At 52.3% G+C, this 19,239-nt stretch overlaps 1 protein-coding gene and 1 long non-coding RNA gene across 7 annotated transcripts in view; one reads left to right on the top strand and one right to left on the bottom strand.

Annotated features, from left to right (window-relative positions):
- BOC (BOC cell adhesion associated, oncogene regulated) overlaps positions 1-19,239 on the bottom strand; it is a 60,927-nt gene that overhangs the window by 16,910 nt on the left and 24,778 nt on the right. For 4 of the 6 annotated variants that reach the window (XM_026855165.1, XM_026855191.1, XM_026855184.1 and 1 more), the window contains exons 1-4: positions 17,288-17,377; positions 11,501-11,668; positions 10,193-10,471; positions 998-1,144 (exon numbers count right to left, since the gene is read on the bottom strand). In XM_026855165.1, coding sequence (XP_026710966.1) covers positions 998-1,144; positions 10,193-10,471; positions 11,501-11,585 — 511 coding nt within the window. In that variant the 5' untranslated portion in view covers positions 11,586-11,668; positions 17,288-17,377. Of the gene's footprint in view, positions 1-997; positions 1,145-10,192; positions 10,472-11,500; positions 11,669-17,287; positions 17,378-19,239 lie in introns of those variants that run through there. The other 2 variants (XM_026855207.1, XM_026855175.1) reach the window with 1 other exon arrangement.
- LOC113483568 lies at positions 457-12,461 on the top strand. The gene is made up of 3 exons (XR_003399049.1): positions 457-467; positions 1,588-1,590; positions 12,305-12,461. It is a non-coding gene; the product is annotated as an uncharacterized LOC113483568 (long non-coding RNA).

Below are 19,239 nucleotides of genomic sequence, written 5' to 3'. Positions count from 1 at the left end.
CCCTTTTGGTTCAAATATCAGGGAGAGCAATGATGCAGTGATAGAAGGAACAGAGCCTCAGGCCAAGCTAGCTTGTCACAGGAATGTACAGGAGCAAAGCTGCAAAATTCAGATCCAAATTTTTAAAATTTCCCCAAATGCAAAGTTGACTTTATCCAGACTGGGCTACAAGAATGCTTCATGGAGACGCCCAGTGACGAGTGACATTGTGCATCACTGAATTCTGCCTCCTTTTGCCTTACCGCAAGCTGGCGTTACGCATGGCTCCACGCTCCCAGATATCAGGTATCTTACCCCTGTACTCAGCACTGGTGAGGCCGCACCTCAATAAGTGGGTTCAGTTTTGGGCCCCTCACCCAAAAAGGCCATTGAATGACTCAAGCGTGTCCAGAGAAGGGCAAGGGAGCTGGTGCAGGGTCTGGAGCACAGGTCTGATGGGGAGCGGCTGAGGGAACTGGGGGGGTTTAGTCTGGAGAAGAGGAAGCTGAGGGGAGACCTCCTGGCCCTCTACAGCTCCCTGAAAGGAGGGTGCAGAGAGGGGGGATGAGTCTCTTGAGCCAAGGAACCAGCTCCAGGCCAAGAGGGAATGGCCTCAAGCTGCGCCAGGGCAGGGTCAGACTGGCTCTTAGGAAGTATTTCTTTGCAGAAGGGGTTGTTGGGCGTTGGAATGGGCTGCCCAGGGCAGGGGGGAGTCCCCATCCCTGGAGGGGTTGAAGAGTCGGGCTGACCCAGCGCTGAGGGATCTGGTGGAGTTGGGAACAGTCAGTGTTAGGTCAATGGTTGGACTGGATGATCTTCAAGGTCTTTTCCAACCTAGACAATTCTGTGTTTCTGTGATCAGGGGGACCTGGCAGAGGCCCTAAGCCAACCTGTGCTCAGGCCAGTGGCCAAGGGACAATGAGGAGGGAGCAGGCAGAGAAAGCTACTGCTGGTAGGGAAGGGTAAACCCAAGGGTGGTGGGAGGGGACCCAGCAGGCCAGACCCCTGTGGCACTCACCTCGGGAGGCCTCTAGCCACTCCTGCTTCACGCTGTAGCGGACCTGAGCCTTGGGGTGACTTTCGGGCAGGTCGCAAGCGATCACGGCCGTGTTCCCTTCATCCACTTCGATCACGTGCTGGCCATCAAACTTGAAATCTTTGAGATCTGCAGAGAGAGGGAATGACAGGGCATCTCAGCAGCTGGCTCATCACCTCAGTGTCAGCTCATCCTTTCCCTGCTGACCTGAGGCTGTTTCATTGCTGTGCTGGCAGAGGACTGCTCTGTTCCCAGCAGCTAGGGAAACTGGCCAGGTTTCAGAGCTTTTTTTTTTTTTTTCCCCTCCTCCTTCCTACAAAATGGGTTACTTAAAACACAGCTTCTGGAGAAACTGCCTGCTCCACAGCTGAGAAACTGGGTGCAAAAAATCCTGGCCTGAGAATAAAAAACAAGCCAACTTACTGCAGCACTGAAGGGTGGCCAAAAATGGTCTTTCTGACACCTGCTAGTACAAACATAGCTGCCATCCTGCTACTGAGAAGCTAACTTTGCAGCCGTAACTCAGAGAGCCCAGCCTGCTTCAAGGGTGTACAGATTCCCAGGTGACACAGCAGGTGTGTGAATGCTGGATGCTCCCAGAGCTGCCCTGAGCTTCTCCAGCACCTGAGCAGTTGGTGTCTCCGCTCCAGGCACTCTGGTTCCCATCAAATATCTCATGGCCAAAGGCTGGTTAACCACAATGCCAGTTCAAAGAAGAGGGCCTTGCAAAGAAAAGCAGCTTCTCCTCTACATGGCACAGCTGCCCCCTCCCTAAAACGCCGTGAGAACACCACATCCCAGCACGTGTCCCCCTGCGAGGCTGTGATGGAGGTCACAGGCAGTATGGAAGCACTGGCAGGATCAGAAGCACTGGGGCGCAGGGGAGGGTCGCTTAACTTTTTGTTTTCTTTCTCCTTTTCTTCAAAGCAGGAGCAGAGAACCACAGCAAAACCCCGTGGATCTGGCAGGGCAAGGGAACACGCCAGCCTGGCCTCGCCAAGCTTCCCAGAGATGAAACTGGTTCCCGCTCTCCCTGGGCATGATGGCAAATCTTGCCGGGGCACTGCAAGCCCAAAGTTTGTCTTGGTCAGCCAGTGCTGGGAGGAAGAAGGTTTTGTGCCAAGAAAAAAAGTCCTGTGCATGCATTTTTACAGTGCCGTGCACCAGCCCAGGCGACCACTAGCGACAACTGCACATCCCACAGTCGGTTGCAAGTCATGTTGTTGCATCAAGGCTCAAGCAGGCCCATCTTCCCCAGGAGTCAGCACTAACACATGTCTGTCTCCCAAGCCACTAAAGCGGGATGAGACCACACTTTCTTTTCAAAACCCCACGCTAAAGCAGCACGTCACACCCCGTCACCATGGCACGGCCATGCGCTGTCAACAGCTCCCTCGCCCCCCAAAACCCATCCCAGGACGTGGCGCCCGCGACCTCGGGCAGTTTGGAGAGCTGGGGGGAAGCAGGAGGACTGGCGGCGGGTGGACGGCAGGCAGCCTCCCTTGGCAGCCCCAGCCAGCAGAAAAATGTGGTTTTTGTTCTCTGGGAAATGCAACAGCACTCCAAGAGCAAAAGACAACTCTGGCTCCAAGCTTCTCCCACCCACAGTCATGGAAAAGTGACATGAAATTTCTCAAGCAGACTTTCTGATTAAAGCAAGATCCTTTATGGAGTTTAAATAAAAACCAGCATCCTTTATGGAGTTTAAATAAAAACCAGCTCTCTTGGCAAAGCGGCGAGAGAGCCTCCCTGAGCGTGGTGCGGAGGGGCTGCCGGGTGGCTGCCAGGGGAGCCAGTGTTCCCGGGCCCAGATCTGAGGGAAGGGGAGGAGGTTGAAAAGAAAAGGGGAGGTTTTGCAATGTCATAAAAATGATTTGCAGCAAACATACTTAATACTTCTGGAATTTCTTGGCATTGTTCAATTAAAAAAAAAATAATAATAAAAAGAAGGAATAGGGGTGAACTTCAGAAATGTGATTAATCCTTTAAGACAAGCCGAGAAGGGGAGCCATGTTTCCACTGGGTATTAAAGCCAGATGAAGGTTAACTCTTAACTTGTGAAAAGCTGGCAATGCCTCACTCTCCTCCGACAATGAAAGTTGCTGCTGGGCAGGGGAAGGGTGCTGGATATTTTCTCCTCTTTGCTTTTTATATTTGATCAAGGAATAAAATAGTAAGGGCCACAGAAATGGAAAGAGGTAGAGAAGAGGCGAGAGCCCAGTGTCTGCTTGCCCACATCACGCATATTTCTCTGATCAACAAAATATAAACGAGCATCAGGAAAATTAATGTGCGCCTTGGTGGTCTGGATTCATCACAGCCAAATTAAGATTTCAGAGCCAAGGCATAGGCTCCAGCACTGCTGGCAGGGATCTGTACACACAGACATATGCATACACAGACCCTGGAGAGAAGGGGCCCAGGAGCCCAGAGGAAAAGCACAACAGAGCCCATCGGTGAGCACCATGCTCTCGGAGCTGGAAAATGATGTTCCCATGCTGGGGGATCCCCGAGATGACCTTGGGCTGGGTGGACACGTGGGTCCCTCATGTGCAGCCCCTGAGACGGCCGCTCAGCCCACAGCTGAGTGCCGCAGCCCCATGGTGGGGAGCAGGACCCCTGGATCTTCCTGCCTTCCCCTCCCAGCCTGGTCACATTGGACGAGGGGCAAAGCTGTGGACGGAGGGGGAAAGGACAGAAAGGGATCCTAGGGTGGCTGGGGGAGCAAGAACTGGGCACTGCTGGAGCAAAACAAGGAGGGGAGAAGGGAAAAACATCAGGTGGGCACTAGGACAAGCTATTTTCCAATACGCAAGTGTACAAGTTTCCTGCCAAACTACTCCCTAAATTCCTGCTCCCCCACAGCAAACAAGACTGGTTTATTTGCCAGTGGATTTTGGCCACGGGCGGTCTCAACCACCCTGCTCCCTGCTGGTGCAGGCACATACAGCTATCCATTAACATCAGTGGGTCAGCCAGAGCTGGCGAGGGGTGCTCAGGAGTACCCCCAGCCTCCTCCATGCATGGGACAAGCTCCCCCCCCACCCCACCCCATCCCACTTGGCCCCAGCACAGAAAAATGGAGGGTGCGTCACTGGGCTGAGACACCCAGCTTCATCCTGGGGGCTTCAAATGAACCGCCCCTGAGATGCAGGGGTCAGGCACGCCTCCCCCCGCCAGGCACTGAAGTGCAGAGGGGTGGAGGAGAGGGTCAGTGCCAGCGAGGAGGCAGCGCTCGCCCCTTCAGCTGCTCGGCCAGCAGCAGCCATGCCCCTCATCTAACATGCAATTTGCACCCCAAGCCTGAATCCCACTGCAGCTGGGAGAAACCACATCCCCTCTCTGCTGGCTGGATTTTCCTTTTCATATGGTGGCACCCAGCGTGCCAGCCCATGTCCTTGTCCTTAAAAGACATGCTTGATCACAGGGAAGCAGCAAGTCCTCACCCACCAGCCGCTGGCTGGGAGGTGCTGCAGACAGACAGAGCGCTGTCCCAGCTGGGCTGGGACAACAGGGTGTATTTTTTAATTTTTTTTCCCCCCCCTTTTTTGTTTAGAAGGGAGCACAAGCAAAGGCTGTGCTTGTGTCCATCTGCGCACCGCTCTGAGGCACAATGGGGTGAGTTGGGGCACGGGGAGGGTCAGCCATGTGACGAGCTGCATCACTGTCAGTGGGGAGGGAAACCAGCTGAATCCTAGGGCTGGGGGCCAAGCAACAAGGCAGGCGAGACAGACTGGCTTAAATGAAAGAGAGACCATAAATAACTTTGGAGAAGAAGCAGTAGTAAATAAAATGCCAGCCCTCAAGGTGAAAGTCCTCCCTGCTGTAGGGAAGGGGGAGGGAGGGAAGGCAGGGACCCCGAGAAGGGGAATGGGCAGGGACAGGGGTCCCCTAGCCTGGGGGAAAGCACCTTCCACTAATCCCCCTTCAGCTGTCAAAGCAGCCTGGAGTTACAGCTCTCCGGTCAGTCTGCTCAGGATCGCAGGAGCCTGAGCACTGGTGCTGACACCACCAGCTCCTTCTCACCCCACTGGGACAGGCACAGCCCTCCAGCCTCCCTCCTGCTCGCACATCCCCAAGTGCATCCCCCCACCCCACTCCCACCTCACAGCCCTTGGGCCACAGCTCTGCCGGCTCACAAAACAGCACCTGTGTTTTCCTTCTCTCCCCTGCTCACGCCACCTCTGCCCTCGGGGCCAGAGCCCCTCAGTGCCTGCTCAGCAAATGCTTTTCCAACATGCAGCGGCCCCCTTTCCTCCTTCCCTCCCGCCATTGCCTCCAGGGAGCCGTCAGAGTAGAGGCCCTGGCGGAGGAAAATGAATGAGGCTGTCTTCAGAAAGCAGCTGCAAATTCCTGGGGGATGCCCAGCCCGACGAGGTGCAGGGTCACTGCCCACGAGCGCCATGTGCTGAGGCCCAGCTTCCCAACCATGCTGCCGCAAAGCCAAGTGCACCCATGGAGGGCCATGGGGCAACGAGCCTCCCTGGTCCCACAGCATCCCTGGGACCCAGCCACCCTGCACTCTTCTCATCCCAGACCATAGGGGATACACCACAGCAGGTGAGGTTGCCCTGCTGCACCCCTCATCTGCTTTTTTTGTTCTGTTTTTAAATGTCACAGCTACCCAGGTCTGGCTTGTTGTGCTCACTGCCATGATTTTCCACTCATGCAGCTGAACGCTGGGAGTTGCACGGCTTTCGCCACCCCAGTGCTGTGGTTTGTGTCCCTGGTGGATTTATCTAGCCCCACCAGAGCCCACTGCAGCCACACCTTTTTCATCTAGCATCTTCACCCAGGAGAGGGGCTGGAGCAGGGCTTCTGGCACGATGGCAACTTTGCTACCTGGCAGAGAAAATACTTTTCCTTGCAGCTCTCAGCTGTATGAAGACTTAGGGCCTGGCTTGGAAAACCAGGAACACCCCTGCCCAATCAAACTGTCCCAGACTCCAGCCCATCTCCATGGGCTGAAGGGCTACCTTGGGGCCATGGAGGGCTGATCCTGCACAGCACAGTCAGGCCAGCAATGATGATGTAGGTATCTATCTGCACTGATGTGCCACGGGCTGCCAAAGTTGAGCGTGGGATCATGGAGCACCAGGCTGGCTCTAACTGGACATAAAAAGTGCCCAGGTAATGCTTGAACTGCTGCTCCTTTTGTAGCTTTAAGAAATCCTCCCCTTTCTGTAAATCCCTCCACCCCCTGGCTATACAATAGCTATTTTATCTCCGCTGGAGGAATTAATCATGTTTCAACCAGCCCTCTGAGCCAGGGGGAGCAGAGATGGACTTGGTGCTGCTGTGCCACGGATGGGAGAAGGAGGTATCAGACCCAAGGCTACGCTGTGGCTGTCAGTGCTGCAACAATGGTTATCTGCTTGCTGACTGTCAGCAAAACACAAGGAGGCCCTGAGGGACTGGGCACACACAGTCTGGGGCACCCAAGGGTGTTTCCTCCAAAGGAGGCAGAGAGAAAGGAGTGGAAATAGCCTAAAAGTTGGCCAGATGATGTTACCAACATGCCTTGAAACCTAGCAAGACACTTTTTCCAATGACTCCAGGTCCTCTTCCAAAATAAGCCTAAATGTTGAAAATATTTCCACACCACCCCTGGCTGCTTTCATTCACATTCTAGTTTCACACTTCCCCTGGCCCCCCAAAAATAATTTCTGGATGGGGCTAAGACTTTCAGAGGGTTTTCTTTCAGCCTGGCAGGCGATCTGGAAGAGACATTATCAACTGTGATGCCAACCTGACAGGGTCTTCCCTCTCCATCCCCAGGACCATGGTCCCCACTGAAGCATCTCAGACCAAAACCCTGTAGAGGAGAGGCTGGAGCAGGAGGGAGAGTTCATGGCACATCTGCTACCATAACTTTCAAACTTGGTCCCACCACACATAGGTGCCCCCTGTTATTTCAGACTGCTGCAAAGTCATTGTGGCAAGCAGCCTCTAACTCATGGACATGGAACTGGTTATTTGAACCCTTCCAGAATGTTTCCCTCCTACACCTTCAGCCTCATGTCTTTCCTGGGCTACTTTCTCTCTTCACTCGTTGACTGTCTTCCCCACCTGGGTGCTCTCCACCACTCAAGGCTGTCTGGGTGTGTGGGACATGGCCTCTACCATCCCTAGCTCGTCTTGAGGACAAGAGACCCATACAGCACAGCACAGAGGTCCCTCCACGATGGATTAGCTTGCTCGTCCAACCTCTCGCTCCAGTTTTGTGAGCTCCACTGACCAGTATCCCTGACTTCCCCTCAGCTGCAGTGCTTTTGCCATGGCAGGGACCACAGCAATGGCAAGTCTCCCTCTTTTGTACCCGCATCCCCAAGTGCAATCTGGTAGCTGAAGGTGACTTGGCCCCTGGAGAGGCCTGACAGTCGCGGCTTTCATTTGCCCTGAGGGACACGGTGGGACTTTCTGGTGCTCTAGGACCTGTCTCCTGTCCACCACTAATGCTAGACCAAAGCAGACAGATAGGCCAAACAGCCATGCTTTGTCCCAGGAGACAGAGCTGCTGGTGGTGGGTTGGAATGAGGGGGGAAAACAAAAGAAAAGGGGATCAGCCTAAGAAGGAACCGATCAGGCTGAGGAGCTGTGTACACCCTCTTCTCCTAAATGCAAACCATGCTCTTGGTAATCCCATTCACCTCTCCCCTCCTTCCCTCTATCAGGCCACCAGCACAAACACAGCCCCCTTTCTGCTCTGGAATGTGTTCTCCGAAACTTAATCTCAGCACGGGGCTCAGGCCAAACCCCCTCCCACCCTGACTCAGAGCTCAGCAGCTCTCCCCTCTCTTTCCCTCATCTCCTCCTCCCACCCAGACTGGCCTAAACATTTCACTCCTGATTAATGTATCAGTAACAAACCAATAGCTCTTGGCTTTAAAGCAAAGCCAGCCCTCACTTTGCACAAACATCTTCACCACTTCTTTGTTTTCTTAAGACTTAGCCCCAAGACTCCTTCTGGCTGGGAAGATGAAGGCCTTTCCATGCCCACGGGCTGTCACTGCCTGGAGATGGTGGTCTCCTCTGCACACACTTGCTCCACCAAAAACTGCATGGGTCTGAGATGATCAGCCTCTCCATTGCCTAAACAAGGGTGGTCCACACAGGGCCTCCCCATCCCCAAGCAGGCCTTGGGCTGCCCTTTCTCAGATGCATCCAGATACAGCTCTTTCTCACATCTGAGCAGAACATCTGGCCAAAACCAGGTGCTTCTAAGAGAAGTTCCTCACTGTAAGACACCTCCTCCCATGCACACATCTCCTTGGTCTGGGGCCAATGCCAGAGGACAGCAGCAAGGAGCATGTATGTAAGCTCAGAGATAGGAACAAAGTCCCTACCTCAGAGCTGTGGCTCTTTGCTGCCGTGCCACTGCAGCCTTGTAGGAAGAGGACAAAGCACTGGAAAGGAGGAGCATGCCCCACCCCAGGACCACAGCAGTGGTAATGAATACAGCCTCTTGCCCCTTAAAGAAAAAAAACCTCATTATGAGTGCTTTTAGGTACTCTGCTCTCCTCTATCCTCCTCCCATCGAGATCTGTGCCTGCCTTACAAAATCAAGACAGCTCAGTCTCTGCCTTCAGCACCTCCATGCAACCATTCTCAGAATGACAGAATCATCTCGGTTGGAAAAGACCGTGAAGCTCCTTCAGCCCAACCATTAACCTCACCCTGACTGTTCCCAACTCCACCAGATCCCTCAGCACTGGGTCAACCTGAAGCTTCAACCCCTCCAGGGATGGGGACTCCCCCCATGCCCTGGGCAGCTCATTCCAACGCCCAACAGCCCCTTCTGCAAAGAAATACTTCCTAAGAGCCAGTCTGACCCTGCCCTGGCACAGCTTGAGGCCATTCCCTCTTGGCATGGCGCTGGTTCCTTGGCTCAAGAGACTCATCCCCCCCTCTCTGCACCCTCCTTTCAGGAAGCTGTAGAGGGCCAGGAGGTCTCCCCTCAGCCTCCTCTTCTCCAGACTAAACCCCCCCAGTTCCCTCAGCCACACCCTATCAGACCTGTGCTCCAGACCCTGCACCAGCTCCGTTGCCCTTCTCTGGACACGCTCGAGTCATTCAATGGCCTTTCTGGGGTGAGGGGCCCAAAACTGAACCCACTTATTGAGGTGCAGCCTCACCAGTGCCGAGCACAGGGGTCAGATCCCTTCCCTGTCCCTGCTGGCCACACTATTGCTGACACAAGCCAGGATGCCATTGGCCTTCTTGGCCCCCTGGGCACACTGATGGCTCATTATCAATCCCCCCCAGGTCCCTCTCTGACTGGCAGCTCTCCAGCTGCTCCTCCCCAAGCCTGTAGCACTGCTGGGGGTTGTTGTGGCCCAAGGGCAGCACCCAGCATTTGGCCATAGTGAAACTCCCCCAGCTGGGCTCAGCCCATGGCTCCAGCCTGTCCAGGTCTCTCTGCAGAGCCTCCCTACCCTCGAGCAGATCAACACTCTCACCCAACTGGGTGTCATCTGCAAAGTGACTGAGGATTCTCTCACCATCCCTCTCCCTCACCTTGTTCTGGCAAGGGATCTTCCAATAGTACACAGAGGACCCCCAGCCACTTAATGCAAATTCTCAGGATCACCTCCTCACCACAATCAGACTAACCTTTCCTTAGTGTGAGTGTAGGGGCTGGTACTTTGGCTGTGACGAACTCAGGGGCAACACAGAAAAGCGCAGTTCCCATCACAGCACAAACAGGGCAAGGGACTTCACTTTCCATGAGTCAGGAAGGCAGTAAAACTTCACATATACTGAGCCAGGGCTGCCAACAGCCCTACAGCAGCCCAAGCAGCAGTTTGGCTGTCAGCCCCAGCAGGTGCTTTTTGGTAACCTCAGTCAAGCATTCAGCAACGAGATGAGGCCGCACAACAGTCAGGAAACCAACCATGTACACAAATCCCAATGTTCAGGTATTTCCTGCTCTCTGTATCTTGCAAAAACTGTCACGGCAGGACAGGTCTGCAGTCCAGCACACGGAAAGGCTGCTCGGGTCATGGCTGGGCCACAACATGACAGCCAGTCCATGATTAAAAATACTGCAAGACAGCCTAAACCAAAGGAGCTCTCCCTTGATGCCCACGTGAGCAAGCGAGCATGGATGAGCCTCTCAAGATGCACAAGTGATAGCCCAAGCAATGAAGGGGGTGGTAAAGGACTAAAGCTACTCACTAGCTAATGTGACCACAGCAGGGACACTGGCAATGATTCCTTCGGGCACACAAGCGATGCACTGGTATCGCCCCACAGTGTGGTTGTTGAGAGCTGTGATGACAAGTTTCCCTTGCTCGATGTGGATACCCAGCACCTCATCCGATCCAGGCAGCTCCTTCCCATTCAGTCTCCAGGTGAGGTTCACTCTGGGGGGGTCCACCACACACCCCAGGCTGACTGGGCCCCCCAGCTTTTGGACAATGGAGGCAGGTTGCACTGTGACCTGCAGAGATTCACCTGCACAGAGGAAAAAAGTGTGAATAGGAAAGCTCTGTGAGATTCCACAAAAAAAGACAGAGGAAAAAAAATGCAGGGCTGGTACATTTTGTATTCCCCGTTGCTCCCATCTGTGCTGCAGCTTCCCCTTAGCTCCCCACACACCCACCTGTTTTGCCAGTTATTAAGCCTAGCATAAAGGACACAGCCAGCATAAAGATAAAGTAATAACCAAATTGTATTTGATACAAAAGGGTCAGTACATGGGTGAGCTCAGGGGGTACAAACAAGTCAGCCAGATTATACATAATCAACATCAATCCCACTGACCCCAACAACAACACCACACAACCAACAATGGGTGGAATAAATGGTGAAATGCAGTTTCCCATAGAAGGGATAGGAGACAACCAAGTCAACAAGCCAAACACATAAGACCAAGGAAGCCACAGACTGAATCTCTACACAGCCCATGTTTACAAAAGCCAGGCCTGACTGGAGCCCAGTTCCAGGGAGACAGGAGGCCCTTCCCCAACAGGGAACTCTGCAAAGTGCATCCACCTCACAGACAGACACTGCCCCTGCCTGCAAGTGGTCCCAGCTTTTATCCCTAAGTGTGACACCTGACCTTTGCTTACTTAATGCAGGACACCTGGGGCTCATTTACCTAATGGCTCTCCCTGCAAGGCCAGCTACATCCTGGAGGGAAGCTTAAAGGTAAACTCACCCCCACTTTGTGAAGGGTTGTGGGAATCACCCATATGTCAACCTTAATTTGGGGCTTGGGTTGAAACCCCAGCATTTCACCACCCTAGTGCTTGGAGATACACATCAGCCCCATTTCTTCTCGGCATCGCCAGACAGAGCCGTCCAGCTCCGACTGTATCCCCTTCTCCTCTGGAGGAGTGTTTGAACCTAGACCTTTGGTCAAGGATATTCAGAAAGCAGTGAAGAGAGGAAACCACTTTGTGCTTCAGACACGGCTGCATTAAACCGCATTAAGGCAAACCAGAAACTAAATGGAACAAATAGGTAAAAACAGAAACTCACCCAGTTTGGCAAAACAGCTAGCAGCTGCAAGGATGAGGCAAGGGATGGGGGACATGGGTCTCTTCTTTCCACATGTCATTGCCATCCCATGCAGTGTGTCCTGGGACGCCCAGGGAAGGGTCCCATAAGCTGCCTCAGGGGATGCAGTGGATTTGCGGCAGCAGGTTCCTGTGGATGACAAGAGACACGAGGGATGAAACCCTCAGACTTCCCTCTGCTTTCCAGCCCTGCCTGACTTCTCTACCAACACTCCTGAACTCCCAGGGATTCACCAAGCCAGTGGCCTGAGCAGGCCACAGACACTGAAGCAAACATTTATCTTCTCCAGCCTCTCCCCAGGCATGGCTGGGAGTCTCCCAAGACATCCCATCCTCAGTTCTCGGTACAAATCTACATGTGTACACACACACATCCCCTTACCTGTTTCAGACTTGCCTGTTGTGTGCCAGCAATGCACACCAGGCAGTTTTCAAGAGCAAAATACAAACATTTCCAACAAAGAGTCACTGGAGATATTCACTAAGTGTTGCTGCCACTTCTTGGCTGGGTCTGGAATATATTCTAGACTGAACACAAAAGTAAATGAGTAGTACAAGTCCCAGGCTACATGAAAACAGAGGTGAACCTGCAGTTTCACTGTGTTCCTGAGATGCTGGCCACGTGGCTACCAGGCATACCTGTGTTTCAATCCAGAAATCCAGACGTGACTCCTTAGGAGATGTAAAAGTTTTTGAGCACATCTCTGGAAGGAATTGTTCTGAATTGGAGGGGACAATTTCAGGAGAAAAAGAGAGACCTGGATAGACTGGATCGCTGGGCTGAGGCCAACTGGGGGAGTTTCACTATGGCCAAGTGCTGGGTTCTGCCCTTCGGCCACAACAACCCCCAGCAGCGCTACAGGCTTGGGGAGGAGTGGCTGGAGAGCTGCCAGTCAGAGAGGGACCTGGGGGGGATTGATAATGAGCCATCAGTGTGCCCAGGGGGCCAAGAAGGCCAATGGCATCCTGGCTTGTGTCAGCAATAGTGTGGCCAGCAGGGACAGGGAAGGGATCTTGCCCCTGTACTTGGCACTGGTGAGGCCACCCCTCGATGAGTGGGTTCAGTTTTGGGCCCCTCACTCCAAAAAGAGCCATTGAATGACTCGAGCGTGTCCAGAGAAGGGCAACGGAGCTGGTGCAGGGTCTGGAGCACAGGTCTGATGGGGAGCGGCTGAGGGACCTGGGGGGGTTTAGTCTGGAGAAGAGGAGGCTGAGGGGAGACCTCCTGGCCCTCTACAGCTCCCTGAAAGGAGGGTGCAGAGAGGGGGGATGAGCCTCTTGAGCCAAGGAACCAGCACCAGGCCAAAAGGGAATGGCCTCAAGCTGTGCCAGGGCAGGGTCAGACTGGCTCTTAGGAAGTATTTCTTTGCAGAAGGGGCTGTTGGGCGTTGGAATGGGCTGCCCAGGGCAGGGGGGGAGTCCCCATCCCTGGAGGGGTTGAAGAGTCGGGCTGACCCAGTGCTGAGGGATCTGGTGGAGTTGGGAACAGTCAGGGTGAGGTTAATGGTTGGGCTGGAGGAGCTTCAAGGGCTTTTCCAACCAAAGTGATTCTGTGAAATTCCCAGTTATAAATTTGTTTAAATTCAGTGCAGTAAGCTGAGGGCAGATCACACTAATTTGGCCTAACGCACCTTTATTCTAAACTAAGAGATCCAATCAATGGAAAGATTTCAGATGAACTGTTCTGACTGAAACACACTGCCTATTTTGAGTTGATCTACCCTGTCTGGAGAAACCACCAAGTTCATACTCAAGAGCATCAACAATCTCCAAGCCCAAGGCCACCCATCACAACCCAGGTTGCTGTGAAGAGCTGCACACCGCAGCGGCTGTTTTGGAGAGATTGTCATGGATGAGCGCTAAAGCAGACAGGCCAGGTCAGAGGGATTAAAGATCTAGGGGGCTGCCTCAAGCGACACATCAGATATCAGGCTGAATGCAGCTTCAACCAAAGGCAAAGGGCTAAAGTCAAGAAGAGACTTCCCGCTACAGACATCATAATTCAGCTACAGGACTTTTAGCTCTCTCCAGCTGCAGCACTAAGATGACCTGTGAGTCTGAAAGGCATTTCAGAATTGTTCCTGTGGCAGGTCTATATTAGCAGGGGAGAAGCCCAAGCCCAAACCAGCCATGGCAGCCAGTCCAAACAGCAGTTATATTGCCTGCTCCCCCTGCAGACACACGAGGCCAGTCGCAACCACCATCCTCAAGAGCACTTGGACTCTGCAGAGCAGCACTTCCTACTTCTACTGTGGTAACTGCTCAAGCCATCACCTGTTTAAGCATGTCCTTACCAGAGCCAGCTCGGTCAAAAAGAGCAGACAAGTCCCCTTAAGCACAACCTCCAAAATTAAACCTCCCAACTCCTGAAGTAAGGACAGCCACAGACTTCCCATGAGATTCTCAGTGAGTTGTTCCTAGGAAGGAACCAGAGTATTTGAGAAAATCACACCAAGCTATTCTCAGATGACTCTGCTTGGCTTCTAGTAAGAGCAAAGGTGCTAGAGTGCAGTAGGGGGCAACACCCATGGTCAGCTATGCTGAGGTCCACATCATGACAGCAAGAATCCAGCTAGCTAGCTTGCATGCATCTTTGCAAATTGTGTTGACCCTCTGACAGCCTCACGAGCTGCCCCCTTTCCCCTCACCATGCCCCAGAGCATTGCTTGGGGGAGAAGTCATGGAGGAGACATTCATATAAAGCTGAGAAGAGATAAGGCTCCTCTGAGCTGGTGATTTCAAAAGGAAGCGATGCCAGGTAACCTGCAGCTGAAGCTTTGCAAACACTGCAAGGAGCATCTTTACGAGGCACTTTGCAGGCTGACATGGGCTTGCTTGTCTGGCCTGCGCAGGGGGCTCAGGACAAGGCAGCTATTTCCCAGGAGTCACACAGTCATGGATAGTGTGGCCGCAAGGCCAAGATGAGAAGCCCTGCTGATAGGCAGGGTAAATTAGGTTAAACTTAACATGGCTCCATGTCAAGAGGAGCCAGAAGCACCAACAGAGCTTGGCTGTTGGGCATTAGGCTGGACATACTCTGAAGGCACCCGGAAAATCAGCTAGACTCATACTCTAGCTACTGCAGCCCACAACCCTGTTACAGGTGCGAATCCTCTGTGAGTAACCTCCAGGTGCCAAAACAACAAGACAGCAACCTCCCTCCCATTCACCGCATCCTTCCCAGCATTCACTCTCCTCACCCAAGGAGAGAGTCTCAACAATTTGTCTTTGAAGAGTTTCCCCCATCAACCAGCACATAGTGTTGTACAAGATCCTTTAGCTATTGACTTGGGAGACCATCTGAGTTACTCAAGTTCATTTCTCCATGTAAGATAGCCACCAAATGCCACAGCCATTGTGGGCAAACCATCACTGACCATAACCATGAAAGTACTTGAGGTCTCTCTGTACCAGTACATGCACTATTGACCCCATCACTGATGTGCAAGTTGATGTGTCACTGATTACACTCATCCGGAAAAGACTTTGAGTTAATTTAGGCTTAAAACCACCTCACACCATAAGGTTTGCTGGAGATAGAAAACCTTCCACCAACATACATGAAACATTTTGGGATAGGGCTTATCATCTTGATCCTCAGTGCTGGAAGCCTACAGAGCAAAGCTGACTCATTCCCCCTATCTGGATGGGTTTGGCAGCAGAAGGGAAAAAATGTTGGATGGAAAAGAGTTGCTCCTTGGAGCCCATGCTGAGGAAGGGGACAGGCAAAGACGTTCCCAAAGAGACCTCCCTGCAGCTACACGTCACACAGAAGCTCTGGCCAGAAGGCCAAAGCCAAAAGCACAGAAACGTGTAATGGACCTTCTTGAGGTGGGACCACCCAGGCACGTCGATGCAACAACTAAACTGGCTGCCCCCAAGTCTTGAAAAAAAGATGAAGTGCAATAGGTGGGGAGAAAAAAGGGGAGATCAAAAAATTTGCCCATGGCCCTGAGCAGATTGAATAGTACTGAGCAGAGACTGAGGAGAGGTGTGTTGCAACAAGTGTATGGTACCTCCCCAAACCTCCAGGCAGAGTATGAGCTCTAAAAGAGGGACATGTGGCCATTTCTTTCACAGCTGAGTGAAGTACAAAAAGTAAATCACCAGCATAAAAATAATGAGGAAAATGAATTAAAACATCAATTCCAAAAGAACTATTAGGATCCAGGGCCAGATTTCGAAATTCTCAGCTTCCACAATTGAAGCCAGATTTTCAAAAGCATTCAGTTCTTGACATGCTGAGCTCTCCTGAATAGGCAACCAACTTATTTCGATGCCTAAATGGGAGCTGACCTCTTTTGAAAATGCTGCCCTTAAGCAGCCTGCAGTAGTGCAAAGCAAGGAACTTTATTTATCAGGCAGCTTTCCATCCACCCCGCATTCCCGCAAGCACCGCCAAAGTGGGCTGCAGTGGGAGAGGCAACAGAGGTGTGGAGCAGAGGAGGAGCTCCAGTTGCCTTCCCAGAGGTGGTGGTCCTGGGCTACGGGCTGCACTGGGAGCCACAGGGCTGCCTCCTCTCCCCAAGGCAGGTACACTATGAGACACCCAACACTTCTGCAGCCACTGACACCACCAGCCTCAACAGTGCCTGCTGAATTGCTGCCTGGGAAATGAAAGAGTTAAAAGTAATTTAAAGAACTTCAAGGGGGGAGGGCAAACAAAAATTATTTGTTTATTTATTTTTAATTCTTTCCTGCCAGGTTAAAATAACAATTTCCTGTCAGTGGAGTGAGGGCTTTAAGTCCTTTCAGACAGCCCAGTAAATCAAAGGAGGGGCCATTAGGAGAACAAAATTAACAAGAGCTTCATCAGATATGGAGGGGGTGCTGGGGGTGTAAAATCTGTCGGCTCGGCTTCCCTCCACACACTTAAAACCCACCGAGGCCCCCATGCACAACCCCAGCTGTACCACAGGGACAGAGGGCACTGCAAAGGCAGCGGAGCAAGAAAGAAAAAACAGAGCTGAAGATATAAAAGGGAATAAAGGCGTGCGCATTGGGGAGAGGGGGGGGCGATAAAGCTCGAAAGGAAAAAGGGATCTGAATTAAGCACAGGCAGCAGGAGAGGTGTTTGCTGATTAGAAACTGAAGGTTTTACTGAGGAAATGCTGCTCACAGCCCCAAGCCCCCTCCTGCTTAACAAGAGCTGACCCAGCAGCCCTTGTTACTGCCACCTGTCTGATTTACAAGGCTCCCAAATAGGAACCAGCCTCTGCCCCAACTCTGGGGCAGCATCCCCGTACCACATATCCCAGCTCTGTAGGCAGGCAAATGCAGACTGGGAGACAGCAAAAACTCCACGATGCACATGAGGGTGGTTTGGGGTTGTGTCAGGTGGCCAGAGCCCTGAGCAGGATGTTTGTGCAGGGAGGAATGACAGGAAGGGGAAGGGGCTGCTTTGCACTAAGGCAAAGGCTGCAGCAACTCAGGGCCAGCTACCAGCTGGTGACACCCTGGGTGATTCTGGAGAATTCACTGCAGCTGGTCTCTGTTTCTGACAGGTCAAGTAGGGACAATGATACTCCCAGTTCTGTTTTATACATTGAGACTTAAGCTCTTCAGAAAAAGCAATGTCTTACACAGTAGCATGCACCAATTTTACTTGTAATCATTAGTTTTTAATACAAGGCAATATTTTTGTTGTTGTTGTTCCATAAAGTGCTTCAAAAGAAAACATAAAAAAGAGCCACAGTTACACCTTTGCTTTAGAAATAAGGGAACATGAGGGCTAGAAGAGGAAACCAACCTGGCCCACGGTTATAGAATAAAGCGGTGGCAAGGCTGGAAATCAAAAGCTGATTGAGACCTCCATCCCATCAGGCAAATTGTTCTTGGATCCCAAAACTTTTGCATCCTGTCTGAAAAAAGCCATCATACAACTGTATAATTCTCTAGCTGAAAAAAATACTGGTCAGCTGCAAAGTCCCTCATAGATGGCAATCTGGGCACCCCTTCACTGCTTCTCCCAAAACAGTAACACCCCAGAGGGTAAAACTAACCTCTACCAACCCCCATCCCTATTCCAAAGTATTAATTTCACACTGCTAAGTGGTACTCACTCTCTCTCTGAAAGGGTTTAGAAAAGGACAGGTTTGCAGCAGAAGAGAGGGTCTCCCTCCCATGTAACAACGTGGGCATCCATGGGATGGGGGTGCAGATGCTGTAGGGAGAAGCAAGATCAAGCAGGATCCTGAATGGAAAGTGAGAGATGTCAGGAGGGGGCAGAGAGAGACAGAATACATTACACCACCGTGTTTAAAGTCAAGGAGGTAGCATAGTGTATGTGCAAACAGGGATAAAAGCTTGCCCGCTTCCCTCTGCAGCACTGAAAGCTCCCGAGTTCCCCCCCCCCACCACTTCTAAAGTGATTAGGCAAAAAAGACTCTGACTACTCGTAAGCCCAGTGAATCCATCATGAAGTCACAACAGAGAAAGCCTGCGCTAAATTCATGCTCATAACTGGGAGAAGGAAAATATCCAGAGCAAAACCTGGCACGGCACTGCCACCAGGCAGATGAGTTGAGTGCACCTGCAAACTACATATTGCATTTGGACACTGGGTGACCCTAAAAAAGAACCACAGGTTTTCCCCAAGTGCATCCTGAGCAATTCAGTGGCGACAGACACCTCTCTCAAAAATAAAAACTTGCAGGTAAACCAGCTCTTTTTCCTGGAACAGAACTGCTCATGCAAACTAAACCAACAACAAACCAAAACAAACATGCAGCGATCTTTGTGACTTTTTTTTTTTTTTTAATCTTCCTCAACACAAAGCTACTGCCCATGGCAGCTCCTTTCCACACAACAGCCTGCGGTATCACCAGGGAGAGGACTGGGTGTGCTGGCTTCAAATTAGCAACGGGATGCAAAGCCTTCTCCTCGCCTGACTGACTTCCTCGCACCCTTGAAGCCCCAACGCCTGCAGTTTCTGGCTCCTCTCCACCTGACAGTTCCTCCGAAATGAGCACCACTTCCCAGCTGGCATTGATCAGGCTGACTTTGCCGAGCCCCAGTGAACCCCTTCACGTTGGCATTTCCTCAGCCAGCGAGCATGAGGCCTCTTGAAGAATGAAATGGTACCCGCATGCCGGCCACGGGCTCCTCAGTGCCACCACGGGGCTTGCCTCAGGCGGTGCTTGCAGCACGGTGGTCCCAGGGTGGCTGGACCCACCAGCCAGAGCCAGGCCTGCTGCAGGCGGGCCAGGGGTGTGAGGATGGCCTTGCCCCACAGGATACGCCTCCCTTTTTCCACAGCTACAGGGAGAGGAGCCCTGTGCTAAACCAGAGTATACAGGCCAGCTTTCACTGCCCCTTGGCGCGCCCCGAAAACAGCCCCAACCCTTGAAAAGACAAGGCTAAAGAGTAAGAAAGAAAGAAAACCCGCGTCCTTTCTTCAATATCGTGCTCCCCCCATGCCCTAGACACTTAATTTCCCTCCTTCCCCCTTGGCTTCCCCCTCCATTCTGAGTAAATTCAATTTGACAACCCTGCTAATTGGATAAACGCTGCTCCCTACGTTCCTTTAAGGCTGCCCGCTTTTCTCTCCTTGTTTTTGGAGGGCGATTGTGGCTGTTCTTTAACATGAATTCCATCTGCTTTATTTCTCCTCTGCCCATTCAAGACCCCTCCTGAATATGTATGAGGGGCTGCGCTCCCCCACCCCCTTTCTCCTCCACCCCACCTCCCTCCCTCATCCCC

Source organism: Athene cunicularia (genome assembly GCF_003259725.1).
Source record: "Athene cunicularia isolate RWA chromosome 1 unlocalized genomic scaffold, athCun1 chr1_part1, whole genome shotgun sequence".
Taxonomy (NCBI): Eukaryota; Metazoa; Chordata; class Aves; order Strigiformes; family Strigidae; genus Athene; species Athene cunicularia.
Note: the sequence above shows the minus strand (reverse complement) of the source record. Positions and strands in the feature narration are given on the sequence as shown.